The sequence below is a fragment of the Miniopterus schreibersii genome (assembly GCF_964146895.1).
Source record: "Miniopterus schreibersii genome assembly, chromosome: 1".
In the NCBI taxonomy this organism is placed as follows: domain Eukaryota; kingdom Metazoa; phylum Chordata; class Mammalia; order Chiroptera; family Miniopteridae; genus Miniopterus; species Miniopterus schreibersii.
The window spans coordinates 134019772-134044531 of NC_138101.1; the positions used below are offsets into that span (position 1 = coordinate 134019772).

General features: G+C 48.6%; 4 protein-coding genes across 14 annotated transcripts in view; 3 read left to right on the plus strand and 1 right to left on the minus strand.

Annotated features, from left to right (window-relative positions):
• Window positions 1–1597: 1597 nt before the first annotated feature.
• Window positions 1598–4109, plus strand: CEBPE (CCAAT enhancer binding protein epsilon). Its single transcript, XM_081133735.1, has 2 exons — window positions 1598–2275; window positions 2860–4109. Exons 1-2 carry the CDS (start codon window positions 1766–1768, stop codon window positions 3193–3195), a joined length of 846 nt encoding a protein of 281 aa, XP_080989861.1. The 5' UTR covers window positions 1598–1765; the 3' UTR covers window positions 3196–4109.
• Window positions 4110–12784: 8675 nt separating this feature from the next.
• CIROP (ciliated left-right organizer metallopeptidase) lies at window positions 12785–17440 on the plus strand (the record flags this gene model as incomplete). Its single annotated transcript, XM_081120863.1, is given in 16 exon segments — window positions 12785–13085; window positions 13216–13300; window positions 13393–13444; window positions 13763–13906; window positions 14160–14285; window positions 14485–14569; window positions 14708–14853; window positions 14930–15101; window positions 15287–15356; window positions 15433–15529; window positions 15631–15903; window positions 16113–16342; window positions 16522–16701; window positions 17230–17338; window positions 17342–17344; window positions 17348–17440. Coding segments are annotated over 16 exon segments (2166 nt in total).
• Window positions 17441–17586: 146 nt separating this feature from the next.
• On the minus strand, window positions 17587–21274 carry LOC308556104 (uncharacterized protein C14orf119 homolog). Its single transcript, XM_081135189.1, has 2 exons — window positions 21154–21274; window positions 17587–18741 (listed from the first exon to the last, which is right to left on the minus strand). The coding sequence occupies exons 1-2, from the start codon at window positions 21186–21188 to the stop codon at window positions 18312–18314; spliced, it is 465 nt and encodes a 154-aa protein (XP_080991315.1). The 5' UTR covers window positions 21189–21274; the 3' UTR covers window positions 17587–18311.
• A 301-nt stretch (window positions 21275–21575) lies between these two features.
• ACIN1 (apoptotic chromatin condensation inducer 1) overlaps window positions 21576–24760 on the plus strand; it is a gene marked incomplete at its 5' end in the record, with an annotated part of 32397 nt that continues 29212 nt past the window's right edge. For 6 of the 11 annotated variants that reach the window (XM_081135031.1, XM_081135041.1, XM_081135040.1 and 3 more), the window contains 2 exons: window positions 21576–21801; window positions 23208–23273. In XM_081135031.1, the coding sequence (XP_080991157.1) occupies window positions 21622–21801; window positions 23208–23273 (246 nt within the window). The remainder of the gene's footprint in view (window positions 21802–23207; window positions 23274–24760) is intronic. The other 5 variants (XM_081135044.1, XM_081135046.1, XM_081135045.1 and 2 more) reach the window with 1 other exon arrangement.

Sequence of the window (24760 nt, forward strand, 5' to 3'; positions counted from 1 at the left end):
TTAATGTTTAATGCCCACGTTTCCCTTCTGCATTTTCCCCACTGTGATCTGGCCCTATAAAACCTTCTAGCTCCCCATAAGGCACCCCCAGCATTTGCTGGTGATAAAAGAGCTATTAACACATTTTTATGTGTCCTTCCTTTTCACTGAGCCTATAGTCCCTTTTATAGATGAAATTCGACAGGTAAAACAGAGTGACAGCCGGTGCCTCTGCCAGAAGGGAATGGGGAGCTCCCAGAGAAAAAGAAAAGGGAGCCCGGCCAGCATGGCTCAGCGGTTGAGCATCAACCAATGATCAAGGAGATTGTGGTTTGATTCCCGGTCAGGGTCAGGGCACATGCCCAGGTTGTGGGTTCGATCCCCAGTGGGGGGCACGCAAGAAGCACCAGATCGATGACTCTCTCATCATTGATGTTTCTATCTCTCTCTCTCCCTCTCCCTTCCTCTAAGAAAGAAAGAAAGGAAGAAAAAGATAGGCAAGGGAATGGAGAAGGGGCCTCCCGCGAGAGCAAAAGTGCAAAGAGCAAGCCCTGAGCTTCTCCTGAAGACCCTGAAACAGCCCCAGGAAGAGGTGATGACAAAAGACAAGGCTTCTCAAGCCTCACAAGAGGAAGTGGACCCAAGAGACATGCATCGAGGTCAGAAAATGGCTATGCAGAAGGAAAGACAGCAAACTGAGCTGTAGAGAGTGCTTGAGCTCTGCGGCCAGGGCACAGGAAATGGCGCAGAGCCCCAGGGCCGGAGCAAGGGCAGAGCTCCAGCCTGAGGCTCTGGCAGCACAGGGCAGCTGAAAGAGAGAGGCTCTGGAGCCACCAGAAGAGTGTGACAGTCAGTTCTTGAAGCAGCAGCCTGCCTGGGCCTGGGGCCCCAAGTCCTGACCAGGAGCCTCAGCTAAGCAGGGGCACTCAAGGCCAGTTGCAGTCTGCTAAAGCTAGCCAAGGCTGGAAACATATGAGGGTTTGGGCTATTGCACAGTCCTTGTGCGAAAACCTAGCAAATGAACATGCTCTGCGCCACAACACAGGCCCCGCGTAAGACTTGGTCCCAGAACCTATCACTATTTCCCAAACCCCTCAAACACCCCCTGGCTTGCACCCAGGAGAATGCCCTGGGAGGTGGGGCTACAAAAGGAACTGACTGCCCCTGAGGGTGGGTGGAGCCCAGCCTTTTGGGGGACTGAGAGAGAGGTGTGTCAAGGGAGGAGCTCAGCCCAAGCTGGGGGTCGGCACTGGAAGAGGGTGTTCTCTGTTCATTCTGACTTGGCACCTCATTCTGCACACAACTTTTTGGAAGTCAGAGGGAAGAGGACACTCAGAGGAAGGTGTTGCCTTCAGCAAGGACACTGGAATGCCCTGGACTCCACGGGGACTGGGGAGGTGTTCCCAGAAACATCAGCTCCTAGGCAGCTCAGAACTCTGGCTTGGACCCTGACCAAAGAGTGCCCCAACCGCTAAATAGGCTGGGGCCCCATTTCTCTAAGGCTTGCATCCCTCCCTCGGGGTGCGCCCTGCCCCTCCCTGAGTCACCCCAGGGAGAGAGGGGGGGAAAAAAAGGGAAGAGAAAAGCTGCATTGACTACAGAGGAAGGAAAAGGAAACAGAGGAGGGAGGAGAGAGGCCACGCAGGAGTGGGTGACAGAGAAAACCGAGAGGGCAGATCTAGGGCAAATCTAGGGCAGGGGGAGATCGAGAAAGGGCAGGCCAAGCATCCCAAGAGTGCCCCAAGAGCAGGGCTCGGGGGCGGGGAGCCCAGGGGGCGGACCGGCCATGTCACACGGGACCTACTACGAGTGTGAGTCCCGGGCTGGCCAGCAGCCGCTCGAGTTCTCAGGGGCCCGAGCAGGACCTGGGGAGCTGGGGGACATGTGTGAGCATGAGGCCTCCATCGACCTCTCTGCCTACATCGAGTCTGGGGAAGAGCAGCTCCTCTCTGATCTCTTCGCTATGAAGCCATCACCGGAGGCTCGAGGTCTTAAGGGCCCAGGGACTCCTGCCTTTCCCCACTACCTGCCACCTGACCCTCGGCCCTTCGCCTACCCTCCACACACCTTCGGCCCAGACAGGAAGGCGTTGGGACCTGGCATCTACAGCAGCCCAGGGAGCTACGACCCCAGGGCTGTGGCTGTGAAGGAGGAGCCTCGGGGGCCCGAAGGCAGCCGAGGAGCCAGCCGCAGCAGCTATAATCCTCTGCAGTACCAAGTGGCACACTGTGGGCAGACGGCCATGCACCTGCCCCCAGCCCTGGCATCACCCAGCCAGCCCCTGCGTGTCCTCAAGGTAAGAGCAAGTCGGTTCTCTTCCTTGCCTTCCAGGGTCTGGCGAGAGGCCGTGTGGATGGGGGAACTCTGAGCTTCCTGCTTACATTCTTAGCAGATCTGTTTGGTGTTGCTTTGTGAAACTGACCCATCCCAAAGCCCTCCGCACCCACCACCCAACCATGATCCCTCTTTCCTTCTCTGTGAATTCACTCTCACCCTGAACCCCACTGTGTCCTGCAGTCCCTGTAGCCAGCTGACCTGCCTGACCTCAGGCCCCCACCAGCTTCTCTGCTGCCCACCTCCTCCTGTTTCTCTGCTACCTGCTTCTAGAAGAGGAAATGCCTGCTGATCATAGAACTGGAGACTCAAGATAGATTGAAGGAACGTGTCCTCAGAGAGCGTGGGAGCGTGAAAGGGAATTTTAGTCAGAGCAGGGACCCTGCGCATCTAGCAGGGCAAAGCCTCCTCTAACTGGGAGCTAGGTACTGGCTCTGGATCCCATATCCCTTTGAGGCCCAAGGGCGCTCTGGCTGCCAGCATTCCTGCCCTGCCTACACTCTGCTTCCTGACCACCTCTTATACTTCTGTGCCTTCCGTCTCCAGGCCCCTATGGCTGCTGCCGCGCCCCCCTGCAGTCCACTTCTCAAGGCTCCCTCTCCAGCTGGCCCCTCACACAAGGGCAAGAAGGCGGTGAACAAAGACAGCCTAGAGTATCGGCTGCGGCGGGAGCGGAACAACATTGCTGTGCGCAAGAGTCGGGACAAGGCCAAGAGGCGTATACTGGAGACGCAGCAGAAGGTGCTGGAGTACATGGCAGAGAATGAGCGCCTCCGCAGCCGTGTGGAGCAGCTGACCCAGGAGCTAGACACCCTTCGCAACCTCTTCCGCCAGATCCCTGAGGCCGCCAACCTCATCAAGGGTGTGGGAGGTTGCAGCTGAGCCCAGCTGGCAGACTGTGGGCACCTGCCCCTGCCCAGCCTGAGCCTGGGGACCCCCACCCTGTGGGAGTCCTAGAGCCCCTCACAGGCCAAGCCTGAGATATAGACCATGGACAAATGGCAGGGGGTGGCAAGGGAGGAGGGCAGGCCTAGCATTATGATTCTATAGCTGAATAAAATTGCACTGTGACTTAGTACTGGGGCTGTACACTGGGCCTGGGCTTGTGTGAGTTGTGTTTGCATGTGCAGCATGGCCACGCAGAGGAAAGAGCAAACGGAGCTGTAGTGAGCCCCTGGGTATGCATGTGACTACGTGGCTAGTTCTGCAGGCCTCTTGATTCCATGCACAAATGAATATTTGGCATGGGTCAGTTTCTGCCTACAGCTCTCCCCTAAGGCACCACCTGGTCAGAGAGTGTGTCTGTCACTCTGTTCTTCTCTCCCTTATTCCGCCCCCACCCACTCTGTCTTCTGGTCACTGAAGGCACCCCTCCTGCCACCCCACAGGACCTAGAGCAGCCTCTGGTTACTGTCCTAACAGAGCTCTGTGGCTTGGAGGGAGATGTAGCACCGCCCAGTCCCTGCTGACCCCAGCCCTACTCTCTGTCACCTTGAGGTATCACCCGGGAGCTCCTTCCCCAGGAGGCCAAGGAAAATTCTAGATGATTCTGCCATAGTTGTGGACCCTTAGCTCTTGATCCAGGAGTCAATCCCTTCTCTCCAAATCCACAGCTTCAGTCTACCAGATTGACATGCCCCCGTGGCTCCCTCTCACCCGTTACCCACCTTTGTCCCTGGGGCCCTAAGGCATGAGCATCTGAGTGCTTAGAGGGTGAATCAGTTGGAAAAGGCCTTGAGGCCTGTTTGTATATGAGAAAATTGATAATAAAGAGGATGACACCTGCCATGTCAATGAAACCCCATGTTCAAAGTGTTTTCTTTTTCGCCTGGCCGGGCTTGGCTCAGCGGTTGAGCGTCGACCTAGGATCCAGGCGATCGGGGTTCGATTCCTGGTCAGGGCACATGCCCGGGTTGCAGGCTCGACCAATGACTCTCTCATCATGGATGTTTCTATCTCTCTCTCTTCCTCTCCTTTCCTCTCTCTGAAATCAATAAAAAAGATATATAAAAAAACAACAACAAAGTATTTTCTTTTTCACAGAACTCTCCTAAGAGGCACAATAGTACAGTGCCTGAGAGCCTCCGTTTGAATCTCCCTCTGCTACTTACTAGTTGTGTGACCTTGAGCCAGCTACTTCTCTCTGTGCGGAAGTTTCCTCATCTGCAAAATGGGAGTAGTGCTAGCCCCCACCTCATAGTGCTGTTATGTTCATAGATAAACAGGGCCTGGACCAGAGTCAGCATCTATAGTTGTTATTATTCTATTTTGCTAGAACTGAAAGGACCTCAGAGATCTCATCTAAACTTCTCATTTTGCAGGTAAGGAAACTGAGGCCTCAGAGAGGGGAAGGGACTTACTCAGAATCACAAGATTGGTTAGTGGCAGAACTGAAATTAACTTCATGAATCACAGATCAAAAGAGGTGCTGGAAAAGACCTCAAGAGATCATCTGGTGGGCTTCAGCCTCAGAGAAGCAAGATAGTGTGAGCCACATTTTATAGATAAAGCGGTTGAGGGGATAAGAGTTCTCCTGAAGCTCACTCAGTCCCTTTGCGGTCTCAGCACTGGCACCTGTCTCTCTGCTCTGAGCTCTCACCTCTCCTCAGAGGTATACAGCACAGGCCTACAAGTCATTGGTGGTCTAGGGGAGACTCTTGCCTCTTCCTGTCTCTGTTGGGCACTCCTGACCACTTATGAATGAGTCCATAGTTGTGGACCCTTATGAATCTCATTCATAAGTGATCAAGTGTGCCCAACAGAGAAAGGAAGAGGCTAGAGTCTCCCCTAGATCACCAATAACTTGTAGGCCACTGCTGAGAAAGCCTGAGTTAGACACCAAGGAGTAACTTTCTAAGAGGCAGAAAGACTGGGGTCTGGACCCTCCCTGTTCTCTCTCTCTCCATATCCCCAGTGTCAGAGCCTTCCCACATCTTGGGCATTAGTGTGCAACATGCCTGCCTTCCCAGGACTCATCCCTCTCCTGCCTTTGCCTTGATGTCTGACGGGCACCATCTCTCCTACATCTGTGCCCTGGATCCCCTGTCCCAGGTCTGAACCTCACCCTGGGGTTCAGAGGCTAGAGGAAGACAGATCTGAACCTCACCCACTGGAGCCCCCTGAGTTTGGAAGGGGGAGGTGCCATGCCAGTTTCTGTGAATGCCTGGGAGAATCCTGCACCTTCCTTTCAGCCCAGGGGGATGGGTTGCATAAGGGGGGTTTGTACAGAACACACTGAGTGACTCAACCTCCGGATTTCCTCCTCCCAGCTCAAGACCACTGCCCCTTGACTTATTTTCAGGGTTCTGGTGATGGGACCTGGGTTGCTTCACCATCCACCCCAGGCTTCTTTCCCACAGCTCTGAATTGTGTCTCCTCCCAGTCCCTACCACCCCAGTGGCTCCTCAGGGTGGGTGGCTAGCACCAAGACTGGAGAAGCCCCTTTGGGACAGAAGAGCACAGCTGGCCTGGGTGTAACGCAGAGTGGCGAACACACCTCAATCCTCTGTGGCAGATCATATTCTGAGGGAAGATGACAGGTAGCCAGGTGTCACACTCTTATTTTTAATTCTTACTCAAGGATATATTTATTGATTTGAGAGAGAGAGAGAGAAAGGGAAGGGGCCAGGGAGAAACATCAATGTGAAAGAGAAGCATCCATCAGTTGCCTCCGGGACCAACCTTTTGGGGTACAGGACAATGCTCCAACCGAGCCACCCATCCAGGGCCAGATGTCACTTTTCTAATAAGGCTTTTAAGCTGACCTCAACTGGTTTGAGCCAAAGTAACTTACTTGAAAAGTATTTGTTAAGCATCTCTCCTGTGCCAGTCCCATGCAAGGTGCCCAGAACACTGTGGTGACTAAGGCAAACCCAGCTCTTAGCTGAAGGGGCAGAAAGAAAAAGGCAGCAAACAAGTGTGTTGAGTGTCTTCCTCTGTCCCTCCTTGGTCATCCTGTCATGCACCAGGTGAGACAGGAGAGTGAAGTTAGGTGCTTGTCCCCAACCCCTCCCAGACAGGACAGACACTCTCCACAGCTCCTCACAGGACTCCTGCCCAAATGACCTGGGGTGGTGATGGCCCCCTTACTGCCACCGGCCGCACTTCACCACTCCTTGCTGCCTTCCCTTAATCCTGTTCGCTCACACCTCTATAGAGCACCTTCGTTAAAATCATTAATTACTCTATCTGAATATGCCTGCTGGGAAAACTGAATAAACAAGCAGATGGGGAGGCTATTTTAGCTTGAGTGGTCAAGAAAGGTCTCTCTTTAACCAAAGGAGTTATATGCATATATGCATAACCCATGGACACAGTTAATAACGGGGTGAAGGCCTAGGGAGGGGGTGGGAGTGAAGTGGAGGGGGTCAATTGCGGGGGGAAATGGGACACCTGTAATACTCTCAACAATAAACATAAATTTAAAAAATAAATAAATAAATAGAGAGAGAGAGAGAGAGAGAGAGAGAGAGAGAGAGAGAAGAAAGGTCTCTCTGAAGAGGTGACATTTAAGTCAAAACCTAAAAAATTTCAAGGAGGCAGATATGCCTAATTGGAGGGAAGGGTGAGCAGAGGAGAAAACAAATGCCAAGGCCCTAAGGTATTGGGCGATCAAGAAAAAGAAAGGAAGCCAAGGTAGGCTGGCAGAGTGGAAAGTAGGAGGAAGGGAATAAGCAAGGAAAACACCTCCCTCTCTGCAGAAGGGAGTTGCAAAGGATGCTCTTCTGCTGTTCTAGTTCCCTCTGCTGCAGAGGATGGTCCCTGGGATGAAGAGCAGGTTTATCTCTGCCCCACTGAAGACAAAGCAGGCGGCAGAAAGGAGGAGCCCCCGGGGCGGGGAGGCAGTTAGCCCCACCTCTGCCTGGGGAAAGGCTTGAGGCCAGGGGACACAGTAACTTGGGAAAAACAGCAAATCAAGGTGCAAACAGCACACACAAGCATTCCTGTTGCTTTAGAATCCACAGCTTGGCCCACTTTTCCTTCATGAGCGTAACTGGGGAGCAGGATGAGAGTCCTGAGCTGAGAGATGGGATCTCAGGCCCCAGGGAAGCAGCAAGGAGGAAGGCTGTTTGGAGATACCGCGGAGAGGGGGAAGCTGCCCAAGGTGAGCCTGCCAAGGTCAGTCGTGGTGGAGGCTGCTTGTGAAAGCCTCTCCCCCTGCTCCGTGCACACCTCCCCACCCCACCCCCCACGGATTGCCACATGCCTGGGCCCCCAGGGCCCCCATCCCAGTGTTGCAAGATCCCGGTTGGGGTTGTGGGGGTAGAAAGGGGCCTCTCCACCTCCATCCCCTACCCTGTCCCAAGCCAGTGAGGGGACTATGGGATGGAGGGGGCTGCATAGGAGATGCTGAGGCAACAAGAGCCAGGGCTGGCTGAGGGCCTGTGCACCTCCTCTTCCACAGGCTAGTCACTTCCTGTCACCCTCACTGGCCAGCAGCAGGCAGACCTCTCTCTTCTCTTAGGACTCAGCCTGAGCTGCTCCAAAGTGGGAATGGTCCCCCTGGAGAGGACTCCTGGCTGACCACTGTCAGCTGCTCCTACAAGTAGGCAACTTCAGTGGCACATAAAAAATTTCTCAAGGCTAACTCACGGGGAGATGATGGGTATTTTCAGAAGAAAATGGCTGCACTGGCTACTAATTCTGACTTCAGGGAGCAGCAGAAGTATCCTAGGACTTGGGAAAAGGAAAGCTTCCTAATAGGAAGAGACTCACCTACAGAGCATCTCCCTTCTCTTGTAGAAAGAGATCTGAGGTAGGTAGAGGCAAACCATACATAGATCGGGTCCACCCCCCATGCCCCACAAGCCAAGCTTTGCCCCCAACCAAGCCTCAAACTGTCCAGACCCATTGCCCCCACACCTAGCACTGTCACCGCTGGCCAGGCCATCCAACCCTGCTGCAATCGGGACGGTTTGCAAAACGCCTGCTAGCTCCCGCTTTGTCACCATCTGAGGTTAGGACTGTACTCGGGAGATAAGCCCAGGCCCCACCCGCCTGTCCCGAGTGAGACTGCTGGCCTGCTGCAATCGGGACGGTTTGCAAAACCCCTGCTGGCTCCAGCTCTGTCACCATCTGAGGTTAGGGCTGCACCCCAAGATAAAGTCTAGCTCCGCCCACTGGCTTCGCCTCCAAAGCTCGCAAGCAGCATGGCCAAGAGACATAGCTCCTGGGAAGTCCACTCAGGGTCTGGAAGCCTTAGTCAGACCCAGAGGTCCTCTCCTCAGCTCTTCTCCCTTCCATCCCTAGCCTCACCTTTGCTCATTGACCCCATCACCATCTTCCCTCCTCACTCTCCACCTACTCTCCTCACCTTCCATCTTCCACCTTCCATCCTTACCCTTCCTCCTCCCTCGGCTCCCTCCTGCTTTCTCACTACAGTCATTCATTTGTTTGCCCCCAAAATACTTAATAACACCTACTCCATGCTAGGCACTTTGCGTGTTACGGGAGCTACAGGGTAAACAAGGATGGTCCTTGCCCTTGTGGGGCTTACAGATTTGCGAGGGGGACAGACAAACGGAATCTCACAAATAAACATGTAATTCTAAATTGTGGACAGTGCTATTTGGCTAAAGTAAAAAGGTGACTGTAACAGATATTTACAAGGGCACTTGATTTAAAAGTGTCAGGAAAGGCTTCTTTGAGGAAGTAATACATAAGCAGGTATCTAAAAGGTAAGTAGGAGTCTAGGAGTCAGTCTGGCACAAAAGTGGGGTTCCTAGCAAAAAAAAGTGTATGCAAAGGCCCTAAACTGCAGGTCCTTCCCAGTCACTGACAGAGACTTGGGGGGGGGGGGGCAGGCAGACTAGACTGAGAGGGGGAGATGTGGTCAGAGAGAGGCTGAGACCATATCCCACTCCAATGGATGGGTCCAGAGCACCACAGGGAGGAAACAACTTCCAAAGGATGAAGACATTTTCTTTCCTAAAAGAAAAAAGGGATGGCAACAGACACAGATAGGAACACAGATAGGTTAGTAGCAGGCTGAGGCTGACTTCTATCTCACCGTGAAAGAAGAGGTGACTGCAAACGACTGAGCAGCAGGCTCAGAGAAGGAGGCTTGAAGGTATAAAATCCTAGTTGCTGAGGGGGGAAGAGGAAGCTGATTGCTGAGATTTCTGACTTGGGAGCACCCAAGTGGGTGATGACAAATTGAGAGTGACAATAGTCTGTCCTCTGGGGGGATTTCCTTCAGTGGTCCTTAGCAGCTCAGCAGCAAAAGAGGCTTACCCAGGGAGGCGGAATGGGCAGGACAGACTAGGAAGAGGAGCTGAAAGCAAGAGGAATTTAGTGGTGAACCTGGGAGCTAAGGTGGCCAAGGAAAGATGAAAAGACAGGAAGGGCCAGTGGTTCTTCAATGCGCTCGTAGAACAGCTGCAGCGAGCCAACTTGAGCAAACAAACCATAAGGAAAGGAGATCATATCAGAGAGTTGGATGTTTGATTCAGTTATTTCATAGGTGCTACAGTTTTTGCTGATGATAAGGCTCTGGGCATGACTCTGGGAGTGGCCTGCTAAGGTGGAATGGAGAAGAGTGTTAGAGATAAAAGGGGGAAGGAACTGAGAGATCAGCATGCTGGATGGAGCAGCCATATACGGCTGATACACCACCTAGGACAACAGCCCTGCTCAGCCCCAGCCTCTCTCCACCTCCCACATCATTGTCAAAATCCCACATCATCTCTTTCACTTCTGCCCCCTTCCTCATCAACATTCCCTCTCCTTACACCTTCACCCCCATCCACTCTGACCCCCATTCTCCTAACTCCACTCTCCCTTATCATACCCTTCATCTTCTTGCCCATGATCTCCCCTCATCTCCACCCTTCCTCCTCAGCTTTGTCTTTCTCATCCTGTTCCTCATCACAGCTTTATTTCTCCTCCATGCTGTGCACTTGAGAAGCACTAGTGCATTATGGCTTAAAGCCTGTGCTCAGGATCCTATGTGGGTTCAAATCCCACGTCTTACCACCTACCCATGCTGACTGATTTTGCTATGCCTCAGTTGTAAAATCGGGACAATAATGATACCTATATTGTATGGTTGCTGAAAGGATTACATGAGTCTAAAGTGCTTGGAACAATGTCTGGGCACCAAGGAGGTGCTCACTAAAATTATTATTATCCTCACCCTCTCTCCTTACCTCTTTGCTCTATCCTCACTTTCCTCTCTCACCTCCACTACCTCTCTGCACCTACTTCATAGCTCTTCAAAGAGGTAGAGATGAATCAGACTCAGCCCCTGCCCACAGTTTAGCAAGGAAACAAGTGCAAAAATAACTGTCAGGAGGCTATAGTAAGAGCTACTTCAAAGATGTGAAAGAAATGCTATTGGTGATCAGAGGATATGCAAACTAACTCAGCCTGGGAATAAAGTCTCAACAGGCAGATAACCTCTCAGCTGGATCTTGAAAGAGGAGGAAGAATTTGCCAGGCAAATGCAGGAGAGAGGCCTTCTAGCATAAGGAACGGGAGGTTTCTTGGGCTTCCTCAGTGAGAAGGTATGAAGTTCTGCAAGTGCGTGTGAAGTTAGGGTGAACCCCTACCCTGGCAGGACACGCCCTCCTCAGTATGACCACAAGGGGGCAGCAAAGCATAGGAGCGGCTGAGGGTGGGAGCCGGAAAATCTGGAGAGAGCTACACAGACCTTGGTTCATCACCCAAATTCTGACGCCGAGGTTTTGATCCCAGATTGACCCATCCCAGTAAGGAGAGAAAAGGGCTTCCAACACTTGGAGGAAAAGACTAGGTTTGTCTTAGAGAAAAAAACAAGAGTTGCCTAAAGATTTGTACACATGTTGTTAAGAACGGAATATTTCTCCATTGAGTTAAAATGTCTACAGAGCTCTAGCCAGTTTGGCTAAGTGGTTAGAACGTCAGCCGGGGACTGAAGGGTACTGGGTTTGATTTCAGGCAACCAACTGATGTGTCTCTCTCACATTGATGTTTCTCTCTCCCTTCCACACTCTCTCTCTGAAAAGCAATGGAAAAAATATCCTCAGGTGAGGATTTAAAAAAAAAAAGTGTTTATAGAACATGCACACTTTACTTGACTTCATTTTTATGAGCCAGACAATGTTCTCAGCACTTTACAAATCTTATTTCTCATAACAACCCTATCAGGCAAGCACACCCATCCCCATTTTTGCAAATGGAAAAACTGAGCCATTTGGCAGAGTTGGTTTGGCTCCAGAGTTTGGATGCCTCCCTTGTAATGGGTAATGCCAGCCACGGCTCTGGAACGTAAGAGTATAAAATTCAGCCTCCCCAGTCTTGCCTGTCACTAATTAGCTATGTTGCCTTATGTCACTGCACCCTGACCTTGCTCTTCAAAAGTTAAATAATAGGGTTAAGGTCTGTTCCTTCATCCACAAACTGAAGACTAAGCCCTCTGGGCTATGCTGAGTGCTGTGAATGCAAAGCCAGCCAGGAAACAGGCCCACCTTGAAAGAGTGCAGGATGTGAAGGGAGAGCCACTAAGCCAACAATTATAAAAGAAGATGACAAGCGTTCTGTTGGGGAGCAGGAAGGAGACGTTGCCCTCCCCCTCTGGCAGGTGTGGAATTTTGGCTGGAGGTGTTAAGAAAGACTTCCCAGAGTAATTACAGGGAAGATAGGAATTAGGCAGGCAGGCAGGGAAGGAGGGGTATTCAGGCAGAGTCAACAGGATGTGAAAGCACAGCATGAGCAAAGAAAACAAAGGGAGTTCCAAGAGTTCAGTAAAGGCATCTTTGAACATCTTCTATTACGGTCCATTTTAAGAATTTACTTTCCCTCCCCAGCATGCCTATAAGTGCTTCTGTGAAGCCTCACAGAGTTAACAGCCTCTGGTTTGGAGCTGTCAGTCAACCAACATGTATTTGTTGAGCACCTACTAAGTCCCCCACACAGATGGAGGAGATGCATAAGCACCTGCCAGTTTGGAGTTCATTTGGTTCTGATATGGGGCTAGTGAAGTGCAGGAGCCTTGTTTGCCCATCTCCATGAACTAGGCAGACACCTATGAAGCAAAGAATGCCTCACTACACACACACATACACACTATTATGTTAACACCCATATTTTAGTTCTGGGAAGGTTCCAAGGTTATCCATCAGAATGGCAGAGGAGTTAGGATGAGAGAAGGAAGCAGGTTAGGTGAGTTCCTTCCTTCATAGGTGGGTTAGGCTCCTCTTAGAAAAGGTCAGTTTAGGCCTTGGGAATGACACTGCCCCTCCCCCAGCTCTCCACCTCTGGTGCCCCTGGGAGGAGGCTGCTTTGGCCCTTGTGGTTCACATCCGATCTCCTGGCAGGAATTGTAGATTTAGTCAACAACACTCAAATCTTGACAAAATAAGCAAAAGTGTGTGTGTGTGGGGGGGAGGGCATGCAGAGAGATGGTAAAGAAAGGAAAGCCAGAAGTAAGTGAGGCAGGGAAGGGAACAGAAGACAATCCAGGGCAGGCTGTGGAAGACACCTGAGGAAGAAGATGCTGCTGCTGCTCCTGCTGCTCCTGGGGGCTGCCACAAGCAGATGTCTACATGATGAAACCCAGAAGTCTGTGAGCCTTCTCAGGCCCCCTTTCTCCCAACTTCCCTTGAACTTCCGCTCTTCCTCTCTCACCCTCCCTGGCTCTCACAATCCCCGACCGCTCCGAATCCAAACCTGCTATATAAGAGACCCTGTGTCAGATGGAGCCTGGGATCCTGAGGGAGATGGGATGAGTGGGGAATCCCGAGCCCTGGCCGCAGTGAGAGAGGCTGCTCAGCGACTCCGGGGAGTCCTAGCAGGTGAGTGGGTGAACAGGAGTCAGGGAGGGCTGAGGAACAGGGGGATCTGAGGCAGATCACCACAGAAGAGGAACTGGAACACTAAGATCCTGAAGTGAAATGGACCTCTCATTTTATTAAGTGCCTCCAGTGCAAGGACCCCTGCTTCTGAGTCGAGACCCTGCACAGTACTGCCATGCTGTCTGGGGAGACTCAGATACCCCTAACTACCACAGGTGAGTTCATGTCATTGTGAATGTACACAATATCTCTACTGGGGTACCCAGAAATGTCTCCAGCTCAAACTACAGATATTCATTCTTGGCAGGTGCAGCCTCTTGAACCCAGGATACAAAGGAGAGAGTTGCTTGGGTGCAAAGGTGAGAGCAACTTCTCATCTTTGGGTATCTAAAGATCTTTAGCCTGCTTAGACCTCTCCAAGACCACCAGCATCAGAATTACTTAATGTGCTTCCTAACAATACAGGTTCCTGAGCTCCCTCTCCCCGCGGCAATTTATTAAATCAGAGATTTGGGGTGGGGTGGGGTGGGGGTGGTAGAACTCTTTATTCTAACCAGCTGCCTAGATGACACTAAGGCTCACTAGAGATAGACTCTCTGTCCCTCGCTCCTAGTTTCCTATTGTCATATCTTCCAGCAGATCTACTAATTTAGATGCCACATTTCACTCCCTGCCAGATCCCTGATGCCCATCTCCGTGGTTATGCTTTGTGGCCAGAGCAGGGTGCCCCGCAACTAGTCCAGCCAGATGGGCCTGGGGTCCAAAACACTGATTTTCTTCTGTATGTGCGGGTTGCCCACACTTCCAAGTGCCACCAAGAGGTAAGGTTCAAGTCAAATCCCTTTTCCCTACTCTGCCTCTCCTAATCTTAAATGAGGGGCAAGGAGCAAAAAGCCGTTTTTATTAAATTGTGCTTATTTGGGGTAACTTTGAGCATACTTATAAAGTTTGGGTGGGGATTAAAAACGTTCTAAACCATCCCTTGGTACCACTGGACCTCCATTTTCAGGAAGATTTCTTCTGTTACCCCACTTCTCTCCTTCCTGCTCCTACATTGTCCTGACCCATCCACAGCCCTCTATCATTGCCTATGCTGCCTGCTGCCAACTGGACTCAGAAGACAGGCCCCTTGCTGGTACCATTGTCTACTGTGCCCAACATCTCACCAGCCCCAGCCTCAGCCATAGTGACATCGTCATGGTGACTGCTGCACAGTGACAGGTTCGGGGAGGTGGGACAGGTCACTCAGCTTCCCATGAAGTGGAGGAACCTGTTAAGGATGGAATAGAAGGTGCCTCAAGCTCTAAGAGGAAGTGATGGGGCAGAGAGGGGCTATAGATTGGCTGGTTGATCCTGCTGCAAATCCAGTCCCCCTCACTCTGCTGTCATTTGTCCTTAGGCCACACTACACGAATTGCTCCATGTCCTGGGTTTCTCTGGACAGCTCTTCAAGAATTGGCGGGATTGCTTCTCAGGACCCAGCGGTAAATGAGAGGAATGAGGAAGAGGCCTTCGCACAATGTCAACCAGAAGGAATCACTACTATCTCATGAACTTCTTCCAATTCTACCTCACCCTTCCTAAGTTTTCCTCATATTGCCTTCTCCCCTTTCTTTACTCAGTTCGAGAAAACTGTTCTACAAGGCAACAGGTGACAAGGCGAGATGAGTGGGGACAGCTGCTTCTTACCACCCCAACTGTTAGTCACAGCCTGGCCAAACACTTGGGAGTGCCAGGGGTTTCACTGGGTGTCCCCTTGGAAGAAGAGGTGAGGATAAGAACACCTTGGGGTGATGGAAAGAAGAGGGAGTAGCCAGGTGGCAACCAACTACCTCCTCCAGTAGGGCCCTTTGTCTTCACACTGGGAGGCCCGACTACTCCAAGGCTCTATAATGACCGCTATCTTCGATGGTGCCCAACGCACTCGACTAGACCCAATAACTCTTGCTGCCTTCAAAGACTCAGGCTGGTACCAAGTCAACCACAGTGCTGCAGAGGAGCTGTTGTGGGGCCAGGGTGAGAAATAAGGGAGAATTACACAGGGGCACACATGACCAAAGTCAGCTTGGGAGAAGTGAGAGCAGCTAGAAAGGATTATCTGCTGCTAAGATGTAATGGAGGCTGTAAGCATAGCTAGCACTGAGGGATGTTTGGGGCTTCATTTGTTCTGAGGGCTCTTTCTCTTCCTATCTCTCAAACAGGATCTGGCCTAGACTTTGGCCTGGTGACCACATGTAGGACTGGTTCCTCAGACTTCTTCTGTTCTGGCAGGTGTGTGTGCTAAGTGGTTGAGGGGCTGTGCAGCTGTCAGTAATCCTAGTGTCACTCTACCATCCCTCCCATACAGTGGACTGGGCTGCCACTACCTGCACCTGGACAAGGGAAGATGTTCTTCAGATCCTGTGCTGGAAGGCTGCCGCATGTACAAGCCCTTGGCCAACCGGGTGAGTAGACTAGAAAACAGTGAAACTGAATGGGCCTAGAGAGGAGTCAACCTCTAAGGCATTAAGACAAACACTATTCTGCCTTCTGCCCTGCCCTTCAGAGTGAATGCTGGAAGAAGGAAAATGGATTCCCACCTGGGGCAGAGAATCCCCATGGGGAGATCTACCATTCCCAGAGTCGTTGCTTCCTTGCCAACCTCACATCACAGCTGCTCCCTGGGGACAAGGCCAGGCATCCCTCTCAGATCCCACACCTGAAGGAAGCGGAGCTCACTGGCCACTGCTACTTACATCAATGCACAGAGAGGGGAGCCTACAAGGTGCAGGTGGAGGGATCCCCCTGGGTCTCATGCCCTCCAGGAAAGGCTATTCAGGTGGGTATCATAGGTGAAAAAGCTGTAGCACACTGGCAAAAAGAAGTTTGGAAATATCCGTACAGCAGTACTATCCAACCTGTTTTATGTTCATTTTTTACTAAGTACTCACTGAACCCATGACTCCGATCTAGACTGTACATTTTCCTTAGGAGGATTTAAGCAAGAAACTTAGGCCCTAACTATACCCTGCTACATGTTTCTTGTAGATACCTGGGTACTATGGTCTTCTCTTCTGTCCCCGGGGTCGGCTGTGTCAGACTAATGAAGGTACAGATGCTGTTACTTCCCCATCTATGAGTCTTTCAACCCAAGACCTGTTATTCAGGCTGTCTCTAGGAATAGCTGGGCCCCCAGGCCATTCCTTGGGGAAGGAAGAACGAGAAGAGTTGACTGAAGCAATCCTACAGGCTCTGGTGAGCAGAGGAGGCGCTGGCAGGTAAAGGGACAGTTCAGGCTGAGGATTTTTATGATGGGCCATGGAGAATGCTTACGTTCTTTACTTCACAACTGTCCTCTGGTGACTTTCAGTTCATCCCACTCCTAAGCCTGCACGTTTTATGAGATATAGTCTTCCAGGGACTGTATCTCCATTGAGAGATCCAAACGTCCCTTTAGGTGCTATTTCCACAGCCCCTCAATTACCGCTAGTCTGGTGTTCACTGTGCATCTGTGGAAGTCCCCTAGTTGCCAAGGGCCTTCGGTTGGTATGCTGCACAGGACCCTGACCCTGACTCTCCAGAAGAAGCCTCTAGAAGTGTATTATGGAGGAACCAACTTTACCACAGAATACAGCAAGTAAGATATTATTCCAACTAGAATTTTTTTTTCAAATTCCTTGTCCAGATGTATGAAATTGCATTAATTAAGCCCCTACTCATGTGTATACATTAGTCTAGACCAGGTTATTTATTTCACAAAACAAGGATCCCTAACATAGTTACCTCAGGCCTATCATTATAGGACACCCCTCCCATCATGATAGTGGAGTTCCCCCATCTCTAAGACATAAGGATCCTAGCCCTCTTCCTTTCTTAAGCACTATCCATGTACCATGTCTAGCTACCTAAACACCAGTCTAGCCAACCCTTCCCTTAAGCCACTTCCCTCACTGCCAAGTCCCCTTCCAACAACCTAAGATGCTGAAGACTTGAATCTTGGTCTTATTCCTACTTTCAGGTTCTATGGCTACTCTTATTTCCTGTTTAGCTTGCTGTTTGGATGAAGCAGGGTTTTATAAGCTGTATGTATTATAATAAAGGTGAAAGCCTTCACCTCCTAAGCCTACGCCTTATTCCAAGCCAAATATTACTTCTATGTTCCTAGGTTGCTGGTTACCTCAGGCCATAATCCCTCCATGACCCATTTAGGACTGTCCATAGGGCTCTGCTTGACGCTGCTTATCCTGCTGGGTACACTGGGAACTGTGGCCTATTAGAAATGAGCTACTCTTCAAGTGGGACCATCTGCACCTTACCATTCACCAGAGCTCCAAAGCATAACATGGGGCCCAGCTGGAGGATTAAGGGAGCTGTGATGTTACCAAGAAGATGATGGGGGCAGGACGGAGATTTCTTGGAAGACAACTGGATGGGAGGTTGATCTACTATCTATACTTAAGTTATACTTTTCTCAGAATGCCTCTTTTCATACTGGGTTTGCAATGAAAAAAACGGTAGAGAATTATGGTTCCAAAGATTCATTCTTTATTTTGACACAAAAAATAAACCCTTCAACCTCTAGCGAATGTCATTTTTTATCATATTGTTGTAGAACAAAATTACAGAATAAGAATACCTGCTAGCAGCTCCAAGGATATCACATATGCTTTCAAAAAACGTCATTGCTCTTTGAATTCAAATACACATCAGTGTGAAGGAGTAACTAATTATCTCCCTCTTCTGATTTTCCCGTAATTTTTACTAAATCACAGGAAAAGTGGTGGTTAGGATATCACATAATTATGCCAAAATCTGCTAAGTGAGGTGAAACCAGACATCTGAATCTGGCTAAATATAAAAACATGACCTTTTATTGCTCTTCTCTCCTGTTTCTGGAGGAGGGCTCTACTTTATATACCCATGGGCCAGCAGGAGGCTTGAGTTATTACATCTTTTGGTTATAGTTGCAAAAGAAGCCATTAAATTCTTGAGGGTTTGACATCTCCTGTAAAGAAGCCAGCTAGAGGCAGTCCGCTGATCTGGATTTGCTTAGATGGAAAACATTTACACTAGGAGTCCAGCTGATGTGCTATTAACACTGAAATAACCAGGCCTGTACTGGTCAGCAGGTTCAGTCAGCAAATCAGGATACTATCCCCACACCTTTAAGCAGCACATCTGAAGTTCTCACTGTAAAGTGGCTTCAGCTCCATCAACTATGGTTATCGTCTCTGATTTTAACGCCTATCAGTCTTTACCAGCTGTAGCAGCCACTGCTTGGTAAAACTTTGCCACAAAGTCTGGCTCACTGGCCTCCAGCTGCCTGACAAATTCATTGCGCTCCTCCTCAGCCCAACCTCGAAACCACTGATCCCAAAGACGTAGTTGGCACTCAAAGATACAAGGTGGTCGGTTGGCTCCAGACACACTAAGCTGCTCCAGACCTTCTAGCAATGGCTGTAATTTTCCTGGCACTGCTTTAGTTACCAGGTCCTGTAGGAAACGTTCACGCTGGGGACCTGACCAACTGGCAAACCAGTGAAGAATACACTTCATTTCCTGGGAAGTGATGTAAGACATTGGGGGAGGGGAAGAGTTAGTAAAATTGTCTGGCACTGAGGGTAAGGGAGAAGGGAAGGATAGCTGCATCGAAGATGATGATGATTCCAGTGGCATCCTGAAATATAAAAGCAGTTTACATACTCTTTAGATAGAGCAATCAAAATACAACTTCCCAACAAGGAATCTTAACTACACTCAATCAGCATCTATAAAGAAAATTACTTTTCACCAATTCAACTTACAGGAAAACCAGGTCCTTTATTTGGGTTATTATCCAACTACTTCAGAGAAGTCATCCCAAAATAACTTTGATATTTACCAACCTTCCCCTCTTTTGCAAACTTATTACCCTCCTCAATCATTATTTCCCTCCATCACTTTTTTTTTTTAATATATATTTTTATTGATTTCAGAGAGAGGAAGGGAGCGGGAGAAACATCAATGATGAGTCATTGATCAGCTGCCTCCTGCATGCCCCCTGCTGGGAATCGAGCCCACAACCTGGGCACGTGCCCTTTTCAGGAACTGAAACTCGGTCTCCTGGATCCTAGGTCGATGCTCAACTGCTGAGCCACACCAGCCAGGCTCCATCTTTCTTATATAAAGAATCTAAAAATAACACTTTTTCAAGTGTCCAAAAATTTCTGATTAAGTTCTATTTCATGCATAAGCATGAGTCGCCCTGTTTATTAGACTTTGGCAATTAAAAACAAACAAACAAAAAACCAAGCAGCCTTGTACAGAACAGTGAAAATGCTAAAAGTGAGGGTAGTTTATAGTTTTACTGTAGGATAAATATATATTTTTTCAAAAGACCGCTTTCCCTTTGGCCATATCAACTCTCAGTTCAGATCCCTAAAATACAAATTTTCAAAATCACTTCTTCACTTCTCCAAGATCTTTAATGCTATCATTATCAACATCTGGCCATTTTTTCTGAATGACATCAATTATGTCATCTGTAAAGTCTCCTTGAATAATGATTTCATCCTCTCGATACTTAGACACCACAGGAGAATTTAAAACATATATATATATATATTTGGGCTTCTTTAAGACCAACTTCAAAAGTTGCAAGGCCACATACTCTTGTTACATATTTTTTCCTTGCTCTGCGAATTCTGGCTATCTTAACCTTTTGTGGCAGTCTTCTTTTTTTGTTTTGTTTGACCTCTTCCACCTCTCTTTTGTTTTTTCTTCTCTTCCTCTTCCCCTGCTGTTCCCTGACCCTCAATAATTCCAGCTTCTCCACTACATTTCTTGCTCATTTTCTCCTGTCTATTTCTATGTTCCAGGTTGAGTAAAGGAAAAAAAAAAAAAAATGATTAATGTTGATCCGGCACATCTTCCATAAGTAAAAAAAAAACACCCATTTTTTAATCAAGTACATGCAGCTGTTCAGGGAGGACCTGGATACTAATCATTCCGGAGCCATCAATAGTGGAGGGAAGTAAAACCATCATATATGTTTACACACACATATATATATGTAGCTTCTAAAATATGCCAAGAATTTGATAACATCCATTACTTTCTTATAGTTCCTGTAAAGCACCAAGAAAAATTAAAGAGCAGAATAAATGATTCTGCTCAAGATAACAGTAAGAAAATAATATAACAGTAAGAAAAACAAAAGAATATGTGTTTATGTAAGACTGAAAAGTCTAGTTGGTTTGGTGGCTTAGGGAATCTAACAGTGTTACTACACTGCTATAGATGACAATCCATGCCTTTGAACAATTTTCTTTAATGTTTAATATAAAACCTATTGAATCATGACCAGGTGGATCAGTTGGCCGTAGCAGTTCAATTCCCAGATCAGGGCACACACCGGAGTTGCACGTTAAACCCTAGTCAAACACGTTAGGGAGGGAGCCAGTCAATGTTTCTTTCTCACATAGATGTTTCCCTCTCTCCCTTCCTCTCTCTAAAATCAATAAAAAAATATATAATACCTATTGATGCCCTGCCACTGATTTGCATCACTAATGCAACTGATTGAAGTTTTCAAGATCCATAATTTGAATCTCTAACAATGAAAACCTTAATGTACCACTGTATAGGAGCTATTTTACTGTATGTTTCTTCTACTGCAAATTGGATTATTTGCAGTGAGAAAGAAAGGAACCCCTAGGAAATTAACATCAGTTCAGTACCAAGACAGTCCTGAGAGGTTGTCTTTTCCAGTGGCCTTAACAGGAAGCAATTCCTCCTAAAGTAACTTTATTCTCCATTTCGGGGAAAGGATGACCTTTTCCCCAGTTTTGCAACAGGGCTTCCACGGCAAATTCAAGTTTAATGATCATGAGTCCGAAGACATGGTGCTGCTGCTTGTCCACTCTGGAGGCCACCGAGCCTGGCATTTCGAGGTCTCAAAGAATAACGTAGCCTTAGATGGGAGTGGCGGGGATTAATAGGATGGGAGGTGGCAACTGTTTCGGTAGAAGAGCGGGAGACTTGCCCTACGAGGGTGACCCGCAAACACCGAGTCTGACCCCGCCCAGAGAGGGAATTCTACCCCGCTTACCTCCCCTTTCCTGTCACAGGGCACCGAGAGACCATCACAAGGGTGCTTAAGCTCCAACTATCGCCACCGCTTCCATGTTTCCTGAAAACCCTAAGCAAGGCCAGCCAGGCAGCCCACGCACTTCCGGTCCCGGACTAGCTCCAAACACCCAAGCGCCTCAGCGCCTCAGCTTTAGGTCCGGAGAAACCCGAATAACCCCGATCATGGTTATGCCAGAGTCGAGGGCTTCCGAATAGATTCGATTCAAAGCCTCGGTTAAACGAAAATAACCGAGCTCCGAAAACAGAGCGAGGGAGGGGGAGCGTCTGGGACGATGGAGAGAACCGATTGGTGCCGATATGGAAACGGAAACACCCGAGCAGTTCCGGAGGAACCCGGAGAGATCTGAGTGGTAATCGAGGGGTTGACTACGGTAGTGGGCGGGGTCACATCGGTACGTTCGAAGGGCGTTGGCGGAAATTACCGAAGATGCCCGAAGCCGTCGGGACGGACCCGAGTACCTCACGCAAGATGGCGGAGCTGGAGGAGGTGACTCTGGACGGGAAGCCTCTTCAGGCGCTGCGGGTGACCGACCTGAAGGCCGCACTGGAGCAGCGAGGCCTAGCCAAGAGCGGGCAGAAGAGTGCCCTGGTCAAGCGGCTCAAAGGGGTGAGGAGACGGCCTTGCCGGGGTGTCGGAGGGGAGCGGACCCGGTAGAGACGAGTCTCTGCCGCGGCGCAGGCGCAGTGTCCGGGCTCGGCGCGAGCTCGCTCAGGCCGCCAGCGCAAGCCTCCGGAGCCGCGCGCACGGTGGTTGGCGAGGCTCGCACTGGAATAGAGATAGCGCCGGTTCCCGCCTTAACGGCAGCGGCGCGAGCCCAAAATGGGAGGGTGCGCGCTACTCTCCCGGAGTGTCTTAAGCTCCTTCCTCCTTCCCCCACCCGCTCCTTGTTTGTGTCTGTGGTTTCGGCGCATGCGCTGCAGAAGGAGTTAAATCCCACTACAACCACCGGCGTTGCTGGCCTGAGGGGGGCGAGTTGGGCTGGGTCGGAGTTAGGGGTATAGTTGGGCGGAGGGGTTGATGGGCTTGGTATGCCGATGCCAGCAATAAGATTAGAGTAGGGTGAAAATGTCTGCTTGATTAGATTAGGAGGGAGGTGAAGAGAATCCTTAATTGGAAGGGACATGATTAGAGAGGGGTGTATAATTTATAGGGCATCCACAAGCAACTTGGGCCGATTAGTTTGGTGACTATTGAGAGGTGAGGCAGGTTGGTATATGTTGGGGATTTTGAATCGGTTTGAGTAGATTAGGGTGGGATAGTCAGGTGGATGGATAGATTTAGTCTGAACGGAAGAAAGATGAGGATGTCTTGGGTTTAATTTGGGTTAATTAGGACATGTGGTGAGTAGTACAGATTAGGGCTGAGTTGGCCCAAGGGTTAAGTTGGCAGACCGTTGCTTATACATAAGCTGACAATTTCGTGTGTGTGTGTGTGTGTGTGTGGATTGGGTGACACCACAGTTTACAGGGTCTGTCCTTATTTTGTTCTGTAGCCTCCTCTTTGAAATTTTTAAAATTTGATAAATCTAGGCACCACTCTTTTGGAAAGAATCTCAAGTAGATCTAGTCCTGTGTAACTGTTTGACCTAGTAATTCAATCAGCCCAAAGCCGGCAGCAGCCCCATGTTGGTTTCATGTATTTGAAGCTGATTTGAGTATTTGAAGTAATTTTACCTGCAGGGCCAGATTTAGAAGGAGTACTAGTCAGAAGTGCAGAAGATAATAGGGATTATAGTACTGGTTCTGTCACTGATTTTGTTACATAGCCAGGTCACTGATTGTCTCTTATGTGCCTGCATTTTACCTCTGTACATTTGGGAGCAGTAACCATGGCTACCTTTAAGGGTCTTCTGAAGATGAATGAGAACAGTATTAGTGAAGGGCTTTTAGGTCCCTGGAAAAGGAATACAGTTTAAGGGTGTATTGTTAGTTGTTGCATTTAATGAAGAGATTGAGGGAGGGGTGGGGTTTTTTTCCTCCTGTTTTCTGACTTTTTGCCCTTTTCTATACCAGGCTCTAATGCTAGAAAATTTACAGAAACACTCAACACCCCATGCTGCATTTCAGCCAAATTCCCAGGTAAGAAAGAAGGTTCATTAGATGGGGTAGGCTCTTTGGATGCACAGACACATGGAAGGACATGATGTATATTTGATGCTTAATTCCTTACCAATATTTCCTAAGTTTCCTGGGTGAGAAATATTCTCATACCAGGACAGTTTAATTCTAATAAAGAATTCAAGAACAGAATCAGAGGAGCTATTAGTTAATTTCAGATACTTGAAATGGTGTGTGCAGAAAGATGTGGCTCCAACTGATTAAGTGTAGTATAGGGGTCTGAAGTCATTTATTTGCCATTGATTTGGGAAAAGTAGTGGTCTTTGAATGTAGATATAATGTAGGAAAATACTTGCTGAGGAAATGTGTTGACATAGATTTTCGAAGAATTCAATCTTTTCGACATTATCCACCATTAAAACTGTTACTATTAACCATGAAGATACTCCTGAACATTATTAGTTGTTCTGTTACTTATGGCAAGATACTTAACCTTTGGAGGTCTTGGTTTGCTCAACTTCCCTGTGTATAAGAGGTTGAACTAGATCTATAGTATTATAACTGCTCTGCTGGGGTTTTGTGGAACTACTTTTTGGGGGCTTCCTAGGGAAGGTACCGTCTTCCCAATTGAGCAGAGGTTCACACTCCCCTCTTAAACTAGGTTAGCTCTTTTTATCAGGCTTGTATATTGAGTTTCTGTATAAGATTTCTTTAGAAAATCACTCCACAGTTTTTAAAAAACCCTAAAAGCTAAAATTTTTAGCACTATCTTAGACTGCATGATCTCTTAAGAATCTTCTAAGTTTTAAAATCCCCTCGTTGTAGTGTGTCATGCATTTAAAGGAAAAATCCAGATCTTTGTTAGGACAGTGGTGTGCCCCTCCAGTACTAGATGAAGTCCCAAGATACTGTGGAAAAACGAGAGAGCCTTCCTGCTCCCTTGTTATCACCTCATTAAGCTGTATTATAATCTAGCCAGTTTACAGAGGTTTAGTTAAATACTTTAACAAGCATAAGAAACTGCGTAAGTTAATCAGTTTGTGATTGTATTCCTTTTGCATTTTAGTCTTTGAAGCTTTGCTTTTGTTAATGTAGGATTTTTGCAATACATGCATATATTCTCTAATACATGCAACTCATATTTCATCAATGTCCATTGAGTACCAAGAAACTCACCTGCACTTTAGGTGAAAGCAAACATTTACTATGCTTAGGAAAGATGACATAGAAAGTATTTAGATTTTTTCCTTTTTATGGAGTTCTAATAGCACTTGCCAGGCAAGAAGATTCTCAGGAGGAGGACTTATGGAGAGAAAGCCGAAGGGCAGAAGAGTGATGTGTTGCAAAAAAAGTTGGGGGAAGATTAAGCGCCTGCATTTTAAGTATTGTTACCAAGGATTTCTTATCACCCAAAGAAAATGGAGTTAGAACTGTGTCTAAAAACTGAATGGACATCCCTTTATTTAGTCTCCTGCTTTCATAGTTTTTAAAGTACTGTACTTGAATTT

Bases quoted from the DNA above. Each gene is read 5' to 3' on its own strand.
- LOC308556104 (XM_081135189.1), bottom strand. From the start codon at position 21,188: ATGGTCTCTCGGTGCCCTGTGACAGGAAAGGGGAG. The intron at 18,742-21,153 runs GTAAGCGGGGTA...TTTATATTTCAG, and splicing joins CCTGTGACAGGAAAGGGGAG to GATGCCACTGGAATCATCAT.
- CEBPE (XM_081133735.1), top strand. From the start codon at position 1,766: ATGTCACACGGGACCTACTACGAGTGTGAGTCCCGGGCTGGCCAGCAG. The intron at 2,276-2,859 runs GTAAGAGCAAGT...TTCCGTCTCCAG, and splicing joins AGCCCCTGCGTGTCCTCAAG to GCCCCTATGGCTGCTGCCGC.